This window comes from Guyanagaster necrorhizus (genome assembly GCF_019112545.1).
Source record: "Guyanagaster necrorhizus MCA 3950 unplaced genomic scaffold BT62scaffold_5, whole genome shotgun sequence".
NCBI lineage: Eukaryota > Fungi > Basidiomycota > Agaricomycetes > Agaricales > Physalacriaceae > Guyanagaster > Guyanagaster necrorhizus.
Window position 1 is genome coordinate 61,934 of NW_025064884.1, and position 22,225 is coordinate 84,158.

Sequence of the window (22,225 nt, forward strand, 5' to 3'; positions counted from 1 at the left end):
TAAGCAAATCGACGACCTATGAGTCGGGGCTTCTCACTCTGTAGCCTCATCTTCCATTATTGATGACTCCGTGAGACGTGACAGTCTGTGTGAGGGTGGCAGTGCACCTGCTGGAAATACATCACGTGGTCCAGACTTAAATTCCAAAACGACGATAATAATAGCAACTCGAGAATTATCGCAGGTTGCCTGCTGCGTCGAACAGCAACTAAATCCGACCGCCAAGTGCCCGGACAGCACCGCCATCTTCATGACATCGAGAAGTTGCAGGTAGTCGTTCTCTGAAATACCTACAATGCCTGAGGAGGGGGTCATCGCCACTGCCGTCGCCACTTCCCTGGATTCCCTGTTGTCGCCCAAGGCCCAGACATTCGATGTCAACCGAACCGTTCGAGAATCTGTAGCAGAATCAGATTTCAATGATGTGGCGCTGGAGGATGATGCTCGATTCTCGACTGTCGCACTTTCTTCGAGGCGTAGTAGTTCCAGTGCAGGCTCGTCGGTACATACCTTGGACAGATCTCGACCGCGTAGCAATTCATCCACTCTGGCATCGAGTTTTGAGGCTCCTAAGAAGCCCTCTCACAAAAAATCAGCTTCTACGACGACGATACGGTCCAATAATAATCTCACGTTTCTTCTGGCAAGGCTGGAGGAGGATCCTACCAAGCGGGGCAGCGTCGACGGACAAATCAGACTTCAAGAAGAATTCGCTCGTTTACAAAAGGAGAAAGAGTATCAAATAGAAACTGAAAATAGCAGCGACGCTGAGGTTATTGACTGGGGTACGTCCATACCTGTAATATGGATTTTTTTGCTGATGCAATAAAATAGATTATTGGGGCGCTGTCATGTCTGGTGACGAAGATAATCTTCCTTGCATTTGCAATGCTTGATGCGCTTTTAGATTACCAGCAATTTGCCTCCGACGAATCAGAGAAACTTGCCCAGGCTATCGTCAAAGGGATCCCCGGATCTCTTCGAGGCATGATGTGGCAGCTTATGTAGAGGATCTATCTACTTTGTGACTGTTGAAACTAACGGTGAAGATGAAGGGCGGCATCAAAAGATCCAGAGCTAGAGAACACGTATGTGAAACTATTGAAGGAAACGAGTCCGCATGAGAAAGCTATAACGCGTGATTTAGGCAGGTAAGCTCTTGTTAAGCATCTCCATGCGCATGCCTGAAGTTTGAATGGACCAGAACATTTCCTCATCACGACTTCTTTACTGACGGCGACGGCATTGGGCAGGAGAACTTATTCAATGTCCTCAAAGCATATTCTCTGTATGTTCCTACAGGGGCGAATGTTCATTTTACTTCTCTCATATTCTTCTGCCAGACATGATCCTCAGGTGGGATATTGCCAAGGTCTTCCGTTCGTAGTTGCCATATTACTGCTAAATGTTGGTTTCATCGTTGTGTTCGCGATATAATATCTCATGCATTATGCAGATGCCGGACGAAGAAGCTTTCTCCCTGTTGGTTCGGCTAATGTATGTTTACGACCTTCGCGGTCACTTTCTTCCCGAGATGCCGAAGCTACAACTACGTCTGGTAGGATCTGCCTGTTTTGTCGTGATGTTTGGCACTCATACCGCCTTAACAGTTTCAGGTCTGTCCTATTTATTTCAGCAAACGGTACAAGAGGATGACCAGACCCGTTTCTCTCAGTTTGACCGCTTGGTAGAGGAGCTTCTGCCTGTTCTCCATATACATTTCCTTCGCCAAGGTGTCAAGTCCAGCATGTTCTGTTCACAGTGGTTCTTGACGATGTTCAGCTACCGGTTTGATTGGGAGAGTTTTCACGTTCGGATCCAGCTCACTTCCATTGCAGATTCCCATTAGACGTTGTTTTCCGGATATATGACAACTGCCTAGCAAACGGGATTGAGGCCATATTTGGATTTAGTATCGCACTACTCCGCAAAAACGAGGACTTGCTACTGGGCCTCAAGTTCGATGAGATCCTGACGTTTCTCAACACGAAGCTCTTTGATAGATACAAGGTTTGAGACAGATAATATGTATATCGAAAACTTACGGATAATACTTACAGGCGCAGTCTACCGAAAGCGGAGATTCACACGAAGTCAAATATAACACAGACGAGTTCGTAAACGAAGCGGTATCGCTTCGGATAACGCCATTTCAATTGGATAACTACAGTCACGAATACGATGACATTATGGTAAGTGCACCCCATTTTCGAGTGATATCAACTCAATGTGGGATCAAGCGTGAAGCCAACAAACATAAAGTTGAGATGGACAAGCTCAGAACTGCGAACCGAAATTTATCTGCCAAAGTGTTGGTATCTGTCGTTTTTGATTGTCTGCCATACTCATTCGAAGTTAGCAAAAGCCTTGAAGCAGATTTTGCTCAACTAAGCACCGAGCATGTAGAATTATTGGTGAGTAGTGCCTTGCGTCCTGCCTAATGTCTTGCTAAAGCTCTGTACAGAATGAGCTTGTAAAAGCAAGGTTACGAAATGAAGAAACAGAAGGAGAGCTGGTCCGGTATAAACTCTTGTTCGTGGCTTTTTACCTTCAAGCAATATCAGCTTCATGTTTTCTAGATATGCGGAAGCCATGCACCAAAACGAGGAGGGTCAATCATCTAATCGAATATCAAATTCCATAGTGTCGATGTTCAGCAGGAGAGGTAGTAGCAATGTTTGAGTCGCGTCGAATTCCATGTAATATACACAATAATTATATTGTATTGCTGATGGGCGGATGTATCGGCCGAGATCGTTTTCATCTACTACCGGAAGCGACCACGTACTTTGCTAAATGCTTTTCTTGCGGCGTCAATGCATAACCTATAGTCAAAGGGCGCTTTTCTCTCTTCGTCCTACCTCCAGGGAAGTATGGACCACCCCAGCACGTCTTCGAAGGCATAACGGTGAGGCCGGTCGGACCACACAGAGTTACCGTCGACGGAATCCCTGGCTCGTTTATCCAACGATGATTCTCGTTTTGTCCGGTCTCGGTTACGTTGCGTATAGTAACTCAAAGCCATTCAAGCATACGTTGCTCGCTATAGTTCGCTGCGCAAGAGTTGGAGGTACTTGCCTTTCGATGAATGGACTCGGGAACACTCATGAACGTGTTTAGAGGCTGCTGTACTCGGAGCCATCGACTACAAATGGATCTTTGCGCGATCGTACGGAACGGAGGAAGAAATGGCGCAGGCATATTCAGAGTGCCACACGCGCAGCGCGAAGAGGGTATTGAAGGCTCTGCTGGCGAATGGAGGTGCGTAATTATTCTAAACTGCTCTCCATCGTTGACGTCGCAGAAGGTGTTTTCATAAAATTGGGGCAACATATGTCGTCTCTTATTATGCTGCCGAGGGAATGGACCAGCACTATGAGGCCGCTGCAGGATCAGTGCGAGCCTACACCGTATGAAAATTTGGAAGCCCTATTTCTCTCTGACATGGGCGCATCTATAGACGAGCTGTTCGACGATTTCGACCCAAATCCCATTGGAGTGGCCAGTCTAGCGCAGGTACATGTCGGACATCATAAGGCCTCCGGTAAACGCGTTGCTGTCAAGGTATAGAGCACTGTCTCCATCTTGAGACCATCCTCTCTCACCCATTCGTTAGCTACAACATCCTCACTTAGCAGAGTTTTGCGATATTGACATGGCAATGGTCGAAGTTGCTCTGGGTGCATGGCTTTTCTACTTATGTGCAGCAGCTTCACACTTATACCTTGAATAGGATGGATCAAATATTGGTTTCCAGAGTTCGAGTTCACTTGGCTTGGAGTACGGAGAAAGCTACTTATTCGATGTGGACTCGACTTATTTTTCTGCAGGAAGAGATGCGAGAGAATCTTCCTAAAGAGACGGATTTTGTCCACGAAGCAACAAATGCGAAGAAGACCGCCGACGACTTCAAGAATACGAGAACTTCTCTTTATATTCCCGAGGTCATTGTTGCTAAAAAACGAGTGCTCGTTATGGAATATATCCAAGGAGCCCGAGGTTCGTGATATCACCTCTTGTAAAACAGCTATTGATATTAGAATCATAGTGGATGATCTGGAATACTTGGCCGATGCCAACATCGACCGTAATAAAGTTGCTTTGGAGCTATCCCGCATATTTAATCAAATGATTTTCATCAACGGCTGGTTTCACGCGGTACGTTTGTGTTCAGCGTTTGGCAGACGACTAACAGTATAACCTGAAGGACCCTCACCTTGGTAATACGCTATTATTGAGGTTCTGCTGTCGAGCTAACCCGGAATTCAGGGAATCTATTAATTCGGCTTGCACCGCAAACGTCCAAATCTCCCTATAATTTTGAAGTCGTTCTACTTGATCATGGCTTGTACTTTGACCTTGATACGCCACTTCGTGTCAATTATGGCAAGTTCTGGCTCTCTCTTTTCGCCCCCGCTAGCGAGGCCGCCAATGCTGATCGCCGAAAATACGCTCAGTTAGTTGGGAATGTTGGCCCGGACTTGTACCCTATATTTGAAGCAGCCATGACGGGACGTGCTGGTTTAGAGGGGACTTTCGAAAGCGGTACTTTCGAACGTGCCTCAGATATGATGAGCATATCTCGACAAACCGAGGAGGAAGTACGGCTGATACAGGATACGATCATGATGCGAGAGGGGATGTTTGCATCGATTCTGCACGTCCTGAGACATGTCCCAAGGAGAGTGCTTATGGTGTTAAAGGTCAACGACCTGCTAAGGTGAGAGATGTGCGTCCGTTCTTTGTTGAGAGTCCATCCTCAAGATTCCAGGAATCTGGATCACTCTTTGATGACGACACACTCAAATGTATGTGTTGTTTCGTCAGTGTTGATCTTTCTGAGCGAGTTCACTTCCTAGGTTCGAATATTTTTGATCATGGCCAAATATTGTATATATGCGGTATGGCAAGACGATCGGTTGCGTGTAATAGACAGTATAAGAGACAGGGGATTGTTCTCGCTTGGCTTATTTTTTGACTATTTCAGGTGTTGGTGGTATGTAACTAACAGTTTCCCTGTCATATTCTCATATTCACTTCGTGACATGTCCGTTAGGCGATATCGAAAATCATACACGCAAGTCGTGTTGGCCGAATCCGTCATGGACATCCAAGCCCACTTTGTGATAACGAGGGCTTGGATTCGTGGGTTGTTGACCAAGGGGTTTAGAGGCGCGCATTTAGCTGCGGCTGGTCTCGCATGAAGACATCAAAAGTAGTAAATGCATTTTGTCATCAACCATGATACATTTAATCCTATGTTTTTACGAGGACGAGCACTATTTCCCTAACGGTCTTAGCGTCTGCTCTTCCTTTCGTCTCCTTCATGACCCAGCCTACGATTTTGTTAACCACATTATAGTGTCCAGCTCGAAGAGCCGCAACCTCGTCAGGCAGTGCGTTAACAGCTCGCACACAGACCGATTGAAGATCATCCTTAGATGACGAAGACATGGCTATCAAGTTCAAGTTTACTGCTAACTGTTGAACAGAGGTTTCCAGAGTAATTGACGGGTCCGTCAACATATGTCGAAGTAACAACTTCCCTGACGGTCGGGTTACACGGTTTGATGCAACAAGGTCGATCAGTTCACCCAGCTGATAGGGTGTTATGCGCTTCGAGGTGAAATTTGTTGAGAGTTGGCCATGTAAGGAGTGCAATATCCTGTTGAATATAAATGCAAGTGAAACTAAACGGATTATCAACTTGCCAATTGATGACGTCCTTGGGATCTCTATCTTTGTTAGCACAAACATTTTCAAAGTAGGCCACAGCACTCATATCAGGGTCCTGATATGATGTTTCGTCCAAATTGATATTGTCTTCGCCGTCGTATCCTATATCTCTTCCTGTGTCTAGGCCCATGAGGACATCGATAGCAGTCTGAGTGACACCAAAAGCCTCATAGGTGTCGATAAGACGCTTGCGCAGGGCATCCGGAAACGGGGGAAGGCTATCCATCACTTGTTGTATTTGGGCCTACCCAAAAAAAGATGAGATAGTTCGTGCGGTTGGAATGACAAATTTTTACCACTGAAACGTGCAGAATACCGAGATTGGGATCAGGCATATAGCGGTACTCTGGAGCGTCCTCTTTAGAACGGAGTTTGTACGTGTCCCAACGATGGTGATCGAAGCCCCGTGTCTCTTGAGGTACAATGCGAGAAGACATTAAGAGAGCCTTTTGTCTGGCAATTTCGCAATCTAAAATAGTCAATAATCGAAGATATACCGCGCAAGTGCGAACTAACTGATGGCAGCAACCATAAATTTGACACTATTGAGATTTTTGATTTCGCATCGGGTACCAAAGGGTTCACCAGGACGGTGTATCGAAACATTGACATCACACCGCATGGATCCCTGCTTTGATGGGTAAGCAACGACACAATAACAGCCATTAGACCTGCCGTGTCCATGTTCCCGTCACAGGCGCCAACAGCGCGCAAGGTAGTTTGGAGGGCGCGCACATATTCCGCGGCTTCGTCTGGCGACTGTAAGTCAGGCTCCGTCACGATTTCCAGAAGGCCAGCTCCGGCTCTGTTGAGATCGATGAGGGAGGTTCGTGTCTGAGGGTCGAATATCGACTTGGCGGTATCCTACGACGCTATTAGCGACTATGCAACATGAGAAGGACTCTGGTTCGTGCCTGCTCCAATTGTATCTGCTTTATTCTGATCTTTCTCCCCAGCGTTGGCAAAGTAAGATAACCGTCCGTCGCTATCGGTGCATAGTGCTGCGTTATTTGGTATCCAGACGGCAAGTCCGAATAGAAGTAATGCTTCCTGTCGAACGATGAACGTTGTTGGATATCACAGTTTAGAGCGAGCGATGCTCTAAGTGCCAGGAACAAGCATTTGGGATTAAGCTTGGGTAGGGTCCCAGGGAAGGCAGCGTCGACGACGTTGAAAGTTGTGTTAGGTGGATGGGTCAATAGCGAGGTCGACGCGCTTGAAAATAATTTTTGGCGAGATTTGATTTGTGCATGCGTCTCAATGCCCAGGACGACATGCCAGCCATCCAGGAGCAGTCGCGACATGAATCAAGAAAGCAAGACGTTCATAAGAGATGTCAATGGTGGTTGAAAGCTAAGTACACACAAATAATACAACACAAGATATAACTAAGTATTCAAAGTATTCATTTCTTCACTGTCGCAAAGAGTTGATCAATAGTATTCGCGCCCATCTTGAGTGTCTCCCACTGAAAACATCGTGAGAAAGATGGCACAAGGCAAAGCGAGAGGGAATGGACCTGTTCCAGTGACAGAGAAATGCCCTTTTTCCCTGGCTTTTCATCCCCCTCTTGGCCATAGAACTCCCGTATATCGAGCAGAGGCATGCCTTTGAAGCTTCGGACAGTCGCGCGTTTCTTCTTTCCAAGATCGATGTATTTGTCGCCGTCGGATGTCTTGTGCACGACAACTTCGGCGTCAAACTGTGAGTCGTTGGGCACATTAAGGACCTTGGACAGACCATATCAGCGGGAAACACACCTTTGCCTTAGATTTAGCATCAATATGTTCGTCTTCGTCACTCGACTCTTCTGTCTTTTTTGTCTTCTAAGAATTGTGAACCACCTAGACGCGTCAACATTCAATGATGTACGCATACCTTGTTATGCGATGGCTTGGATTTCCCCTTCTTGGGAAATGACGCGTCCTCGTCACCTGAACTTTCGCTCCTTTCGGCCTATCGTTGCTCAGCCACTGTACATCCAAACGGTGAGACGCGAAGTCAGACCTTGATACGTTTCGGTTTCTGCTTGGACTCGGAGGCATCAGGCGCGTCGTCACAATAAAGGCCTCGTTCCTCAGACTCGGCTACCTTTCGTTTAGCCATTGGGTTGGTGAAGACGACGGCAGAGGATTGCAGTAGTCTTGCATGTGTAAGATATATGGCAAAGAAATCGCAGGATCACGTGTCAGCTACGATGCTGACGTCATGATCAGTGTCTAATCACTACAGTCAGTTGCAGTGTCAGCAATGCGTCGGGTCGCCATGTTGTGGTCAGAAAGGGCTCTTCGCCTGGCTGAATGCCACAGTTCTCAATGTCTTGATGTCCTTTCTGGAATTGAGGTGCCTCGGTCTTCCATCTGCAGTATTTCGATGCTTTGTTCAGCTTATTCTACACAAGGACAACATAAACAGAGATGGGCTAATTACAGTTCGGCAAGATAATTTCACAAGACTTGATAGAAACTCAGTTCAGCACTCACTGGCAGATCTCAAGAGTCCGAACCCTTCCAACCTCGGGAAGTGACATCTATCCCAATCGCTCAGGAATATTATTCACGTTCTATCGTGCAAAAATAACCAGCTATCAGTTATCGATAAAGTTTTGTGGTATAAGAAAGGGTTTTTGTTTTTTCTAAGCGTTTTTAAGTTGCTGGAAGTGAAATTATGTGTGACGTGTCGTGACATATTACAAATATGCCAGATTAAGCAGCTGACGCGTGCAAACGTCTGAGGCTGCCAACCGCCTCTTCGAGATCGCTCTGAGTCTCAACTTCCTTCCATCACTATCCACTCCCACCACCTCACCCAAATTAATCGTGGCTTTGTGGATTCCACATTTTTTGTGAGCTCTTCGTGAAAATGAAGATTCTTCACAAATCAAAGAGGGCAGTGCCGCCGGTACAGTAAAAAAAGTTTACTGTATGATACGTTTACTCACCGATGCGCGTCTTCGTGTAGCCGCCTCCTGTAGCAGAACTTATCGCCAAGCTTCAGAACACGCCAAACGACGAACTTCCCAAGACATTAGGAGATATTGTTGTCTGGAAGTGGCAGCGTTCGGACCTGAACGCTTGGATAAAGGTCTTGAACAAGTTTGACGCCATTTTGGAGGAGTTAATTCGCGATTACACCATTGACAAACTTCAGATATCGCCTTTCACGATAGAGAGCCGCAGTCTGCTCACAGAGATATTGAGGTTTGAGCGCTTGCTGTTAGAGAATTCGACGAACCGAAAGATGTTTAACTCTTACGATGTCAGTCGGACTCAGCCCTGTACCCCTTAAAATTTATCTGACTATACCTTTCAGCGCCTCAACAGTCTCCTTTTTACGTCTGATCTTGATATCCTTATCCTCACTCTCAAGCTGGTGCTGCGTCCGTCACAACAGTATTCAGCCCAGCCATCTGTTTCACAAGCGCTCAATATTTCCACGCCACGACTCCAGTCACTTGCAAAGCGCTGGCCTCACCTCAGGGAGTATGGTGTAGGTCTCGTCGACCTCTCAGTCGGCAATGATACTTCAGACGTTGAAGCTCTTCCCGTCGAGGCCAGGAAAGTCCATTTCACGTATTACAGAACCGATGCCGGCTCCGGCAGCGATAAGGCGAAGGGTATGGATACAGACGTTCCCGAAGCATCTAGCTCGCAGCCGAAGACGGCGCCTCCTGGCGCCGTCAGCATTCACATTGATGAGTCAACATTACAGTCCAAGTCGGAGATGGAGATTTTGGCTGATACGATTGAGAAATATTCGGTACCGGATTCCGAAAAATTCGAGCTGCTCTGCCGGATTCGTGCTGCTGTGGTGTTGAGGAAGGGGAAGGAAGACGACAGAGAGAAATTAGTGATCATCCGACTCTTGGCTATAGCCATCTTTGGCCATACACATCCTGAAGCTCAAGCAACGTCCTCCATCTTTCTTTACGAGCCCGACTTGATCACTCATGTTGCTGAATTACTCCAAGCTGACAAGGGCATCCCTATCGCTGTTCAGACAGCCGCTATATCTGCACTTGACGCGCTTGCGAGATACCGATCAAAGATCCAAGAAGTCCTCACATCAGTGAATGCCGGTGTCAACCATGGCATTCTGATGGGTCTATTGCGCAAGACCGTGGGCGACATTGCCAACCCAGGATCGTCCGTTCCGAATTCATTCGCGGAAGCCTTGTTGTCTTTTGTAACCTTTATCGCTTCTCATGCATCTGGAGGCAATATGGTCGTAGGTGCTGGTCTTATCCCTCTCCTCATCCAGATTTTGGAAAACAGGATTCCGGATCGGCTGTCTGTTTTGTCGAAGACGATGCAATTGGTCGATAACGTGCTGTATAGCTTCACCAATGCTTTCAACCTTTTCTGCACGTCGCGTGGCGTTGATACTCTGGTTGAGAGAATCGAGGTCTGTTGATTTATCTTGTAAAGTTCTATTCTAATCATTATATTGCATAGTTTGAGATCTCGTTCAACGTCAAGGAACACGGAGATCATCAGAAGTCTCGGGAAATATATGGATCCCACAGTGCGATTATGAATTACTCCGCCATTTTGCTCCTCTGATCCCGTCTGCTCAGGTGAAATACCAGTTGCGCGCGCTGCAGTTCTTAAACATATTCTACGATCAATGCATCGTATGATGCAATCCTCTGGAACATCAGAAGGTCTCCGGGGGTTAATTGATACCTCCATCCTGAAGTCCATCAAGAAAATAATTGAATATCGCGGCCTCTTTGGTGCAAGTGTTCTGCCCATAGGTACGTTACTATCATCACACCCTATGCCGTAGTATTGAAGGCCTATAGCGATCAATATCATGGCAACCTTTGTCCATAATGAACCGACATCTCTTGCTGTGATTCAGGAAGCTGGTTTGCCTGAGGCTTTCTATAAGGCCATCGAACTAGGGTTGGAGCCGGCCATCGAGGTACGGGCTAATTTTTGAGCTCCATTACCGTTTGTTTAAACAAATATAGGTCATACAAGCTATCCCTAATGCAATCGGTGCTCTTTGCCTCAATGAAGTGGGTCAAGCTCAACTCACAGCGAGGCCGAGCATCATACCTTCCATATTCTCCATATTCACCTCTGACCGACATTTGAAAGTCCTCCTTGAGAAAGAAAACGCTGTCCTCATAGGTACTGCAATCGATGAACTAGTTCGACATCACCCTCTTCTTAAGGGTCCAGTCTTCGATTCTCTCAGGGCTACGCTGAGCAAGATCGAGAACCTGGGAAATGCCTTCGAGCCACCGGAGGAGGTGAAACAGTGGTATAAACTTGTTGCTGTGTCGACTGTGACGCCATCATCAGATGAAGATGTTACAATGGAGGATGTTCAAATTGGTGGCCAGGCATCTATTCCTGCACCAAGAACGGCTGAGGACAAGAAACTAAGCGAAGAAGGTGTCCAAAAGGCGCATGATAATCATATCGTGTCGTTTATCGACGTCTTGGGCCGCGTAAGTTATCATCTGCAATCTAATGCTCAAAATGCGTGTTCACGAAGTTTATCGTAGTTTCTTGAAGGACTTTTCCAGCATACGCCACATTGCAGAGACTTTATTTCCTCCACTGATGGTCTCGCCAGCTTGGGTAGACTAACGGCTCTCCCTTGCCTTCCGTACGATTTCGCCAACAGCCTTGCATCAGATTCTATGGTTCAGGTCATGCGTACAATGACTGAAGTAGCAACAAGCGAGACTCTTCTCCACTTGGCGAAACTAGTTAAAGAGTCCCTAGAATTGACCCAGAACTTTTGGGGCGCTTTGGAAGACAAATCTAAACTTTTACAGTTTGTTGAGCTCGCAAGTGAGTCATGATATCTGATATTTATAATCACATTCATGAACTTTGTATCCAGGTGAAGAAGAAGTAAACGCCAATTATTATTTCCGAAACTTGGTGACTTTGCACGTCCGTATTACCCTTTTGTCAGATGTTTTTGCAACTGCTGGATATGCGCACGGACGTGCCGCCATCGGCCTTCTTCAGACGCTCATGAGTAGTACTGCTCCTCAAGTCGTGAAAGATCTCGGAGCTCTTCACAGGACCAGCATTTGGGAGAACATTGTTTTGAAAGTCGGTCTTGCAGCAAAGGGCATTGATGTTTTGCAAACACCCACATTGTCGCCTTTGGAGAGGTCTCCCGATCAAACTGCCATCGGCTTACCTGATACGGCAGGACCAGCACCCTCTGCTGGTACAAATGGCACCGTTGATGATGCACAATCCGGTGTTCCGCCTTCCAGTGTTAGCAAAGAACCCGAGATTCCTAAAGCCGGCAGCCCTAGAGAGCAAAATGCGACGGCGCTGAAGCATTTGACTCACGGGTTACCGAGTTCTCTAGCTCCATTTTTCCAAGGTCTGTCTACGCAATCTGACTCTACCATTAACTCACCTCGCCTTGACTAGCTATGGTTAAGATGTTCCATGCTCGAAGGACGCCGGACCCTGCGCAGAGGAAGCAGATGGCGGAATCATCTGCCGTGGTTGCTGACATTTTGCTGAAGCATTTGAACGTCGAGAATCTTGGTAAGTACAATTTTATATTGTACTTGTTGCAAGCTGAATGCTGCCATAGGTGATAAAACTTCAACATTCGCGTACTACGCTATCATTCTTGGTTTAATGACGATGCTTCTTGTCGATGGTTTGTGTTTTATCTGTTATCTGGATGAACTTGTCTTTATCATCATTGTAGAACGTACCACCACAAGCACTTTACACACCGTTCAAGTTCTTGCTTTATACCGTGCGGGGGGTCTTGAAGCCGTCTTTGAAGTATGCCGATCCTTCACCTCATCTATCGAATCCATTGCGCCGATCAGAGAGGAGGCTCGGTCAGAAGCAGAGGCAAGTGAATTGTCTCATGCCTATGGTGGGCTCAAAGTAGCACTCCATCTGCTGCATCCCCTCATCTCCTCGAAGCCTCTCTTCGATTCTGGACAAACCGCTCTCCTCGTGAGTCGCGATGTCAGGGAAAGTGAACCAGAATATTTCGAGCCCCATAACTTCCTTGTTCGGCTACGGACTGCCTGTCTGCCATTCCTACGTGGTGTCTGGGAAGCCCCTTGGCTCATTCAGGCGCCCCTCTTCGTTAGCAGATTTGTGGTTCAGTCCGTCTTGGAGCTCATCAATGGTGACAACGAGGAGACTAAGGGAGAATCCGAATTGGGCTCACTTCCCACTGGAATCACGCGCGCATCAGGACTCGACGAAAATCGCATTCGTCAACTGACTGATATGGGTTTCCCTCGATCTGCTGCCGAGCGTGCATTGACCCGTACACATAACAATGTCAATGCTGCAACAGAGTTGCTTCTAGCGCATCCGTTCCCTTTTCCGCCCGATCCAGAGCCAGCCACACGACCTGCTTCCTCCGAGGCCCTTGCTCCTCTGGCTCAGTCGGACGATAGCAATGCGGCGCCGGAGTCGTCTGATGCAGCCTCCACTCCTCTCCCTGAAACGCCAACGGGGAAAATGAATGAGGACTGGCAAAAGGAATTGAACGAGGCCAGAGAGCCTCTGAAGGCTGGTATCAGTCGACAAGCTTTGTTGCTCGTTGATGAGCATCTCTCACTCATTTTCGATCTACACGTTGCCTTCATAAGGCCGTCGAGTGTGCATCAACGAAAAGCTGTTCAGGATCTTGTTGATGATATCAAATCGTTCTCTCCATACGCGTACGACGTACAGGAGCAACCGCTCGCAAACCGATGCCGACTGCTTGCACTCGTGCTCTGCGAGACGCCTTCATCATTGAATCCCGAACTACGAGCGGCATTAATGGACAGTCTCTTGGCTTTGCTGCTGTCTAATCCTGTCAGCATTAATCCAGATCACCCATCCATTCCTCGGTGGCTTGCTGCCCATCTACTTGTCACTGAGGCATTGTTCACTCTGGCTGATGAACCTCGAAGTATCACTGTTCCCAAAGAAGGTGAGCCTGTCGTCCCGGAGCCTGTCTCGACAGGCCCTCCTCTGACGGAAGCCCGGACCATTGTGTTCGATTTCTGTCTGCGACTACTCGCCATTCCTGATCTCCCAAGTGATGAGTTACTTTCGACTCTGCGTCTCCTTGTCCTGTTGACTCGCGACCATACGGTGGCTTCGCACTTCGTGAGTCGCGATGGACTTGACATGCTTTTCCGGAGGCTCCGGACGTCTGCTGTTAACGGGAGTTCCTCTTATATCGCAACCATTCTTCGTCACCTCGTTGAAGACGTTTCGGTCGTCAACAAGATCATGCATCAGTCCATCAAGCGTTACTTTACTCAGCTTCGTGGGCGGCCCTCAGAACCTTCCACATATGTCCGCAATTGCAGCGCAATGGCGCTTAGGAACTCAGAGCTTTTCATTGAAGCGACCAAGTCTTTATGTCAACTAGAATCGCCTTACTCCTCCAACCCACATCTGTCCTTGCGGAGTGAAGTCGCTGACGATAAAGCCACGGCCAATGTTGATGCTGACATGCAAGTAGATGGGCCAGCCGCCGCAGTAAAGTCTTCTGATTCTGCTGCTGCGACAATGCATTTTCTTATTGGGGAACTCATGGCTACATGTCGAACGGCAGCAGAGAAGGAAGAGGTCGACGGCCAAAAGGCGAGCGATGGCACAGACGCGGAGCTCTCAGGCTCGGACGTCAAGGACAAAACACAATACATGTGTTTTCTTATGCAATGTCTGACCGAATTGCTCTTTTCTTACGATGCCTGCAAGTCTGCCTTTTTATCTTATTCCCCCAAGAAGTCCCGATCCCACGGAAAAGAGACTGTCAATAAGTCACGGACGATGACGCTTCACTTCTTCCTTTCTGATCTCGTCGCATATGAGACTATCAATCCCCAACCAGATACAGATTGTCGCCGGCGTATGCAAGTATGCAATTGGGCCATGTCTGTTTTGGTGGCGTTATGTATTGATAGTTCATCCACGTACGAACCGAAGGATGTCCCTTCTTTACTTGTCTCCGTCAGGAAGACCGTTCTCGATGCGATTGGCAAATCCATCAAGGACCTTCCAGTTTCCGACAGCTTGGAAGCTCGATATGGCCGACTGCTAGCACTAGCTGACCTCTGCCATCGCCTGTTGACTGTTCGTTTTAACAATTCCTCTTCGAGGAAGCAGCATGACGAAGGACCAACCCATGTGGCCAAGGTCATGCTCGAGAAGAATTTCGTCTCAACCCTTACGAGTGCGCTTTCAGAAGTCGATCTCAACTACCCCAATGTACGCGGCCTAGTCATATCCATTCTACGTCCCTTGGAGCAGCTGTACGTCTTTTATTCCTATAACGAAATGTTTTGTTTACTCAACGTCCTCCTAGTACCAAAATTGCCATCAAGATGAGCAGAACAACAAGTAAAGGTAGAGATGTTATTGACGAGACGAAGGCGGAGAGTGTTGTATCCATGGACTCTGATGACTCTGAAGAACCTGAAGAAACACGCGAAGAGACTCCAGATCTGTACAGAAACTCTGCGCTGGGTATCTATGGCGGTGTACGTGACATTTTGAAGTCGACCTCGATGAAACTGACGAATTGCATCAGGAAATGGAGGATGTGCATTTCAACGGGGAGGATGATATGCATGAAGATGACGATGACGACGATGACGACGACGAAGAGATGGATTTCGCTGACGAGACTGGAAGTGAAGATACATCAAACACCGCTGATGAGGGTGACGACGATGATCTTGAAGAACAAGTCCCGCGTGGCGATGGTTGGGAGCCAGATGAAGAGGAGGACGAGGAAGATCTGGTGCACAATGAAGATGAGGACGACAATGATGAGGAAGACGAAGATGAAGACCACCGAGGGGACGGCATTGAAGGGGCAGAAGGGGACGAAGAAATGATATGGCAGGTAAGTAGATTTTCAGGGTAAGTTCCCGACTAGCATTCTCACTGTCTGTCAGGATATTCACGGTGTGAATCCTGATAACGGTGGCGATGATGGCGACGACGAGGATGAAGTAGCCGGTATGTGATCAAGTTCGTCCTGATCACCATGACTTTAATGGTTTTATGTAGGACCCATCCAAATCATACATGAAGATGACGAAGACGAGCCCGAGATGGTTTCGGATGATGAGGAGTGAGCTAGCATACCTATGCTCAATTACTACAGTTTTTACACCTTCCTTTTAGATTTGGTCAAGAGATGGAACTTGAAGGTCACGACTTCGTTGGAGACATCTTTGGGTTCTCCGACAACATCAATGATGGTGCAGGCGTATTCGTACCTAGGCGACATCGAAGTTCAGGTTCGTGTCGGCTACTGTATCGCGCTCTTGCTCTCATTTAAATGATCTAGCCGATGACAACGTTCAAGTATTTGGACGCGCCCGTAGTGGTGCTGCACCTCCGCCTGAGGCAACTACTCATCCTCTTCTCCTGGACGCTTCGACTGGGAATCGTTCTTTGACTTCACAATCCCGTCTTTCACGACAGCAACCTCGGATCATCTCGGATGGCAACAGTGAACTTTTGCAAACCATCGAGCAGCTTGTTGGTGGCGGTGCTGTACAGCTTTTCCATCACATTATGACTCGCGGCCGCGGAGGAGGCGGTCCCGAAACCATACGGCTAGATGTTCCATCTGGAACTCTAATGAACTTGGATAGAGGTTACCTTCAGCGCCGACCGGGACCGGTCATTTCCGCCTCCGTGCGAGTAGAGCGAGGCTCACGATCGAATCATGGGAACGCTAGGGATCTGGACCCTCTGCTGACATTGCAACGGTGGACAGAGGAGGTCAAAATCCTTCATGGTGAATTTGTCGCTGAAAGAGTAGGGAAGCTCGCGAACCATATCTTCTTGGCACTCCTTCCCGCAGCAATTGAATCTGCCAAACAGGCAAAGATTCGGGAAGAGGCATTGACTCGTGAACGAGAAGCGCAAGCCAATGCAGAGGCTGCTGATAAGGAGGCAAAAGAAGAGCAGACTGCAAAAGAAGAAGCGGGAACACAAACGACGCTTTCGCAATCTCAATCCATTTCACAGGAGCTTTTACAGAGTATTTCCGTCTCGGCTGCTGTTCAAGAAGACCATCCAATGGATGATGCGAACCCCACCATCGATACGGATACCGAAATGATTGATGGGACTACCCAGACTCCTGCTCCAGCAGTCGAAAGCGAGCCTTCTTCTGCTCCTAACTCTGAATCGAATGCAGGTCCAGGACACGCTTCAAGCAGTCAAGCGGAGGCACCAACTCGTGTAACTGTTTTGATCAACGGGAATGTTGTGGACATCACCGATACGGGCATCGATCCTACATTTTTGGAAGCTTTACCAGATGATATGCGAGAAGAAGTACTCAATCAGCATGTCCGTGATCAGCGCGCAGCAAGAATTGAGAGACCTCCGGACTCTCAAATCAGTGTAGAGTTCCTAGACGCGCTACCTCCGGAATTACGGGCAGAGATCATCCAGCAGGAGGCGGTAGAGAGATCGCGCCGACGGGCTGAGGACGCTGAACCGCAAGACGTCGGTCCAGGACCAGTAGATATCGATCCTGCTAGCTTCATCGCCAGTCTGGATCCCACACTTCGTCAAGCCATTCTATTGGACCAAGACGACGGTTTCATTCAATCTCTGCCATCGCACATGATTGCCGAAGCTGGTGTATATCGTGATCACCAACCTCGAAGGTTTCATATAGGAGCTAACTCTTCTCTTCGCCCTACATCGGGTTCCTCTGCGCCTCGAAAGTTTTCCCCGCAGCATGATGCCATCCAGCTGCTCGACAGGCAAGGCATTGCCATTCTTGTGCGATTGCTATTTTTCCCGCACGTTCTTAGAAAGAGTCTCCTGTTCAAGGTTCTAGTAAATCTTTGCGAAAATTCCAAAACTCGCACGGAGCTTTTCAACCTTCTCTTGAATATTCTTCAAGATGGAACAGGAGATCTCAGTGCCGTCGACAAGAGCTTTGCACAAATGTCCTTCCGCAATTCGAAGCCGCAGAGAGCCCTTGGAAAGCAAAAATCAGGATCCGATTTCGTAACAGCCCTCACCCTCCCTAATGTCCCCAGCGAGGCCATTCCCGACCTCATTGCGCAGCGTTGCCTCGACGCACTGGTATATATCGTAACTGCCAACCAAATGGCATCTTTGTTCTTCCTGACTGAACACGAAGTACCGGCAGGTCTTCGGAGGGCAGCCTCAAAAAAAGGGAAAGGAAAGGAGAAACAGATGCCACAAAGTCACTACCCCATTGTGCTCCTCCTTGGCTTACTTGATAGGCAGTCTCTACTTCGTACTCCGTCCATCGTGGAGTCGGTAGTGGGCCTTCTTGCAACAGTAACGCGACCTCTCACCAGTATCAAGGACAATAAGAAGCTTCCTGATTCTGATCCTTCGTCTGCAGAATCGCAAGGCCAGTCCTCACAGTCCCAACTCCCTGAGACCGTGGAAGGTAGTGCTGTTGCTCTGGAGGCTACTAATCCCACTGGAACTAGTGACATCATTCCAGAACCGTCAGCGTCGACAGGTATGTGAATTTTCTCTGAAGATCGTAAGTATATTTTGCTGAATTTTATAAACCAGGCGCAATCAAGGACAAGAACCTCTCCATCGAGGCGGTTGAAGAGAAAATTCTCGTTGCGAACCCCCCACAGATACCCCATGGCGTCCTTCGCTTCATTGTCAACATTCTCACTGTTGGCGAATGCTCTGCTCGAACTTTCCAGCAGAGTTTGGCCCTCATTCAGCATCTATCCAACATACCTGATGCCCGTGATGTTATTGCACAAGAACTGAGGTCAAAAGCTCAAGAGTTCGGACAAAGTCTCCTGGACGACCTCGATGAACTTGTCACTGCACTATTGAGCGCTCAAGGCGACGTCTTGATCAGTTCCGTGGCGTCCAAGTTTTCTGCCCCATCATCGACACAGGCCAAGCTTCTTCGCGTTCTTAAGACCATTGATTACATGTATTCTCCCAGGCCATCCGCTGCCAATGAAGGCCACAACGACACCGAGAAGGTTCAAAGCATCTATGAGTCCTTCCGGTTTACACCTCTCTGGAAACGGTTGGGAGATTGTTTGGCCGTCATTGAAGAGAAGTCAGATATGGAACATGTGGCAACTGTTCTTCTGCCTCTCATTGAGGCTTTGATGGTTGTTTGCAAGTATGTTGGTCCTAAGGCGTCCTCTTCTGGTGTTGCTCGAGCACTACGTGCAACATCCTCTCCAAAGAGTCCCACTACACCGTCGGAAGCCATGGAGGACCTCTTCGTCACCTTCACTGATGCGCACCGCAAAGTGCTCAATGTCATGGTTCGCAATAACCCATCATTGATGAGTGGCTCTTTCTCCCTTCTTGTCCACAACCCCCGCGTCCTTGATTTCGACAATAAGCGTAACTACTTCTCGCAGCAGCTGCATCGTCGTCCTCATACGCGAGATCATCATAGTACGCTACAGCTCAATGTTCGTCGGGCACGTGTGTTTGAAGACAGTTTCCAGCATTTGCAAAGGAAGACCGGAGACCAGATCAAGTATGGGAAACTGAGCATCCGGTTCTATGATGAGGAGGGTGTTGATGCCGGAGGACTTACGCGAGAATGGTTTCAAATTCTCGCTCGTCAGATGTTTGATCCCAATAATGCACTCTTCCAGCCCTGTGCTGCCGACAAACTTACCTATCAACCCAATAAGAATTCTTGGGTCAACCCGGAGCATCTGTCCTTCTTCAAGTTCGTAGGACGGGTCATCGGGAAAGCTATCTACGATGGCCGATTGCTCGATGCGTATTTTGCAAGGAGCCTATACAGACAGCTTCTCGGCAAGCCAGTAGACTACAAAGATGTTGAGTGGGTGGATCCAGAGTATTACAACTCACTGTGCTGGATTCTGGAGAACGATCCTACACTCCTTGAGCTGACGTTCAGCGTCGAGGCTGATGAGGTGTGCACATTTATCTATCATGTACCTTTGAATTCTTGTCCTGACTTTTCATACTAGTTCGGCGTCAATCGCATTGTTCCTTTGAAGGAGGATGGTGAAGGTATACCGGTGACACAAGAGAACAAGCGGGAGTTTGTCCAACTCTCTGCCCAATACCGGCTATATTCATCTATCAAAGATCAGATTGAGCATCTCTTAAACGGCTTCTACGAAATCATCCCGAAGGATCTGGTCACTATCGTACGTTGTTGCACATTTTCGTCAGCCTCAATACTGATTAGTGTTTCTAGTTCAACGAGCAAGAACTGGAGCTTCTCATTTCAGGAACTCCTGACATCGATGTTGATGAATGGAGAGCTGCGACGGAATACAATGGATACACAAGCTCCGATCCTAATATTGTTTGGTGGTGGCGAGCTCTTAAGTCGTTCAACCGGGACGAGCGCGCCAAGGTCCTCAGCTTTGCAACCGGGACATCAAGAGTTCCACTCAACGGGTTCAACGATCTCCAAGGGGTGCAAGGGGTTCAAAAGTTCTCGATCCATCGTGCATACGGGGAATCAGACCGGCTGCCGCAGGCGCACACGTGTAAGCTCGCTGTTTGAGTTGTTTGCATCCAGAGCTCTAATTTTACTCGACGATAGGCTTTAACCAGATTGATCTTCCTCAGTACTCATCGTACGAGATGCTTCGACAACAAGTGCTACTGGCAATCAGTGAAGGAGGCGAAGGATTCGGATTTGTATAATGTTTAAACACGACGAAAAAAATAAAAGCAGATATTATTACTCACCATCCTGTAGCTCATTCATCCCATTGTATATACACACTCGCATTGTTCAATGTAACGCTTTCTATCGACGCTTTCTCTTCCCTGCGACGGCTGTTACTCTTTTCCCTTGTTTCCGAACGTCGGTTATTACGAATACCGAGTAGATGATGACATACCCCGCTTTGCGTCTTCTATGATGATAACAAGGGATTATGCTTGTGACCATATCCTTTCTGTTTGCCCACCATGCGAGGTGTCCTCGTCAGTCAACTTTCTCATCCGTCCAAGATTCCGCCCTCTGTTGATGTACCAGAGCCAACCCTCAAGAAGAACGAGGTACTTGTCGATGTGTACAGCGCTGGCCTCAATTTTTTCGACGTAAAGTCTGGGTGCTCTTTCTGTTACGGATGAATCTCAATGGATTTCCAGATCTTGCAAATGCAAGGAAAGTACCAGCGTAAACCCCCACTGCCATTCGTAGCTGGTGCCGAGTTTGCTGGGAGGATTGCAAAGGACTCGCCAATTCCAAAGGGATGTCCGTATAGACCTGGAGACCGCGTTTTCGGCGCGACACAAGGCGCTTTTGCGGACAAGGTGTGCTTCTTCAAATATATTTTGCTCTGTCGGCGTGACCAAGTGGTGCGTCTAGGCGCCTGTATCTTGGAAGGACATCTTACCGCTGCCGGATGCATTATCCTACGAGCAAGGTGCAGGTACTGTTTATCAGTCCTTTCCCAAGTGTACCCTTCAACCAGTTTTCCAGGTCTCTATGTTACGTGGCCTACTAGCTACGAGGCACTGGTGGGTAGAGCGCAGTTAAAAGCCGGTGAGCTCATCATCTGGCGTTTACCCGGGTTGGTGACATTATACTCTGCATTTTCAGGTGAATGGGTTCTCGTCACTGCGGCCGCAGGGGGTGTAGGGATCGTTGCCGTGCAGCTCGCGAAAGGTGCCCAATACCTCTATTACCTCGGATGGCAATCCTGCTGAAGCTTATGCAGTCCTTGGTGCCAATGTCATTGCTGCAGCCGGTTCTCAGGAAAAGCTTGACATTGCAAAGCAGTACGGTGGAGCTGATTATACTGTCAACTACACGGATCCGAACTGGCCCAAGGAAGTCCTCAAGATGACGAACGGGCACGGCGCTGATGTTATTTACGATCCAGTCGGACTGATCAAAGGCTGGGTCCATTCACTAAAACGTGTCTTCTGGTGGCTGAATCCTCCCTTAGACTCTTTGAAATGCATAGCATGGAAAGGGAGAGCACTGATTATTGGTTTCGCTGCCGGTACCATTGAAAAGGCTTGCTATTTCTATTTCTTGCTGTATAATATTTTGCTTGATATATCGTCAAAGATCCCTATGAATCTTGTCCTCCTTAAGAACGTGTCCATCGTGGGAACACATTGGGGTGCCTATACGAGTGCGTTGCCGCCGTTTACATTGTTTTATCCTCACGGTTGAATCATGTACAGCACAAGAGCCCGGTCACATTCCTACGGTTTGGAAGGCTGTTTTAGAGTGAGTGAACACCTACTGGTCAACTTCCTTCACTGACGCTTGTCAAGTTTACTCTCTTCTGGTCGTGTCAGTCCCGTCAATTACACTGAAGTATACACACTAGAAACCATCAGGGACGGACTTGCTGCGCTGGAGAACAGGAAGACGTGGGGGAAAGCGATCGTTAGGGTCAAGGATGAAACAGAAAAGGCGAAATTATGAGTCTTTTTTGCTACTAGATATTGTTGTCGAGAGAGGTCATCTATTATGGCAGCGTCGCAGTTCAATCGTTGTCAAGCAA

General features: G+C 48.0%; 6 protein-coding genes across 6 annotated transcripts; 4 read left to right on the forward strand and 2 right to left on the reverse strand.

Moving 5' to 3' along the window:
* The first annotated feature begins 136 nt into the window (after positions 1-136).
* Positions 137-2,739, forward strand: BT62DRAFT_943907 (RabGAP/TBC). Its single transcript, XM_043187901.1, has 14 exons — positions 137-785; positions 835-858; positions 908-1,004; positions 1,056-1,151; positions 1,205-1,288; positions 1,344-1,407; positions 1,457-1,558; positions 1,676-1,788; positions 1,839-2,010; positions 2,061-2,192; positions 2,241-2,311; positions 2,360-2,414; positions 2,465-2,532; positions 2,580-2,739. The coding sequence occupies exons 1-14, from the start codon at positions 296-298 to the stop codon at positions 2,680-2,682; spliced, it is 1,671 nt and encodes a 556-aa protein (XP_043043007.1). The 5' UTR covers positions 137-295; the 3' UTR covers positions 2,683-2,739.
* Positions 2,740-2,970: 231 nt separating this feature from the next.
* Positions 2,971-5,204, forward strand: BT62DRAFT_978789 (ABC1-domain-containing protein; the record flags this gene model as incomplete). The annotated part of the gene is made up of 12 exons (XM_043189375.1): positions 2,971-3,070; positions 3,121-3,261; positions 3,308-3,564; positions 3,617-3,680; positions 3,734-3,780; positions 3,831-3,999; positions 4,049-4,158; positions 4,208-4,220; positions 4,270-4,720; positions 4,772-4,808; positions 4,860-4,996; positions 5,057-5,204. The coding sequence occupies 12 exons, from the start codon at positions 2,971-2,973 to the stop codon at positions 5,202-5,204; spliced, it is 1,674 nt and encodes a 557-aa protein (XP_043043008.1).
* An 18-nt stretch (positions 5,205-5,222) lies between these two features.
* BT62DRAFT_928231 (glutamyl-tRNA amidotransferase) lies at positions 5,223-7,094 on the reverse strand. Its single transcript, XM_043185464.1, has 6 exons — positions 6,651-7,094; positions 6,412-6,600; positions 6,253-6,364; positions 6,033-6,205; positions 5,712-5,980; positions 5,223-5,665 (listed from the first exon to the last, which is right to left on the reverse strand). The coding sequence occupies exons 1-6, from the start codon at positions 7,038-7,040 to the stop codon at positions 5,257-5,259; spliced, it is 1,542 nt and encodes a 513-aa protein (XP_043043009.1). The 5' UTR covers positions 7,041-7,094; the 3' UTR covers positions 5,223-5,256.
* A 47-nt stretch (positions 7,095-7,141) lies between these two features.
* Positions 7,142-7,842, reverse strand: BT62DRAFT_1072953 (PC4-domain-containing protein; the record flags this gene model as incomplete). The annotated part of the gene is made up of 5 exons (XM_043178907.1): positions 7,142-7,204; positions 7,256-7,438; positions 7,497-7,562; positions 7,615-7,692; positions 7,744-7,842. 5 exons carry the CDS (start codon positions 7,840-7,842, stop codon positions 7,142-7,144), a joined length of 489 nt encoding a protein of 162 aa, XP_043043010.1.
* Positions 7,843-8,464: 622 nt separating this feature from the next.
* BT62DRAFT_588771 (uncharacterized protein) lies at positions 8,465-20,620 on the forward strand. The gene is made up of 22 exons (XM_043181522.1): positions 8,465-8,637; positions 8,698-8,994; positions 9,049-10,140; positions 10,191-10,260; positions 10,313-10,492; positions 10,541-10,662; positions 10,712-11,197; positions 11,255-11,546; positions 11,599-12,099; positions 12,150-12,269; positions 12,319-12,387; positions 12,439-15,010; positions 15,064-15,238; positions 15,289-15,606; positions 15,659-15,722; positions 15,774-15,837; positions 15,891-16,006; positions 16,057-18,234; positions 18,291-19,651; positions 19,709-19,891; positions 19,942-20,239; positions 20,296-20,620. Exons 1-22 carry the CDS (start codon positions 8,599-8,601, stop codon positions 20,397-20,399), a joined length of 10,701 nt encoding a protein of 3,566 aa, XP_043043011.1. The 5' UTR covers positions 8,465-8,598; the 3' UTR covers positions 20,400-20,620.
* Positions 20,437-22,146, forward strand: BT62DRAFT_1048468 (alcohol dehydrogenase; the record flags this gene model as incomplete). Its single annotated transcript, XM_043178503.1, has 8 exons — positions 20,437-20,801; positions 20,853-21,017; positions 21,073-21,136; positions 21,187-21,249; positions 21,307-21,372; positions 21,425-21,847; positions 21,900-21,945; positions 21,993-22,146. Exons 1-8 carry the CDS (start codon positions 20,670-20,672, stop codon positions 22,144-22,146), a joined length of 1,113 nt encoding a protein of 370 aa, XP_043043012.1. The 5' UTR covers positions 20,437-20,669.
* Positions 22,147-22,225: the final 79 nt, after the last annotated feature.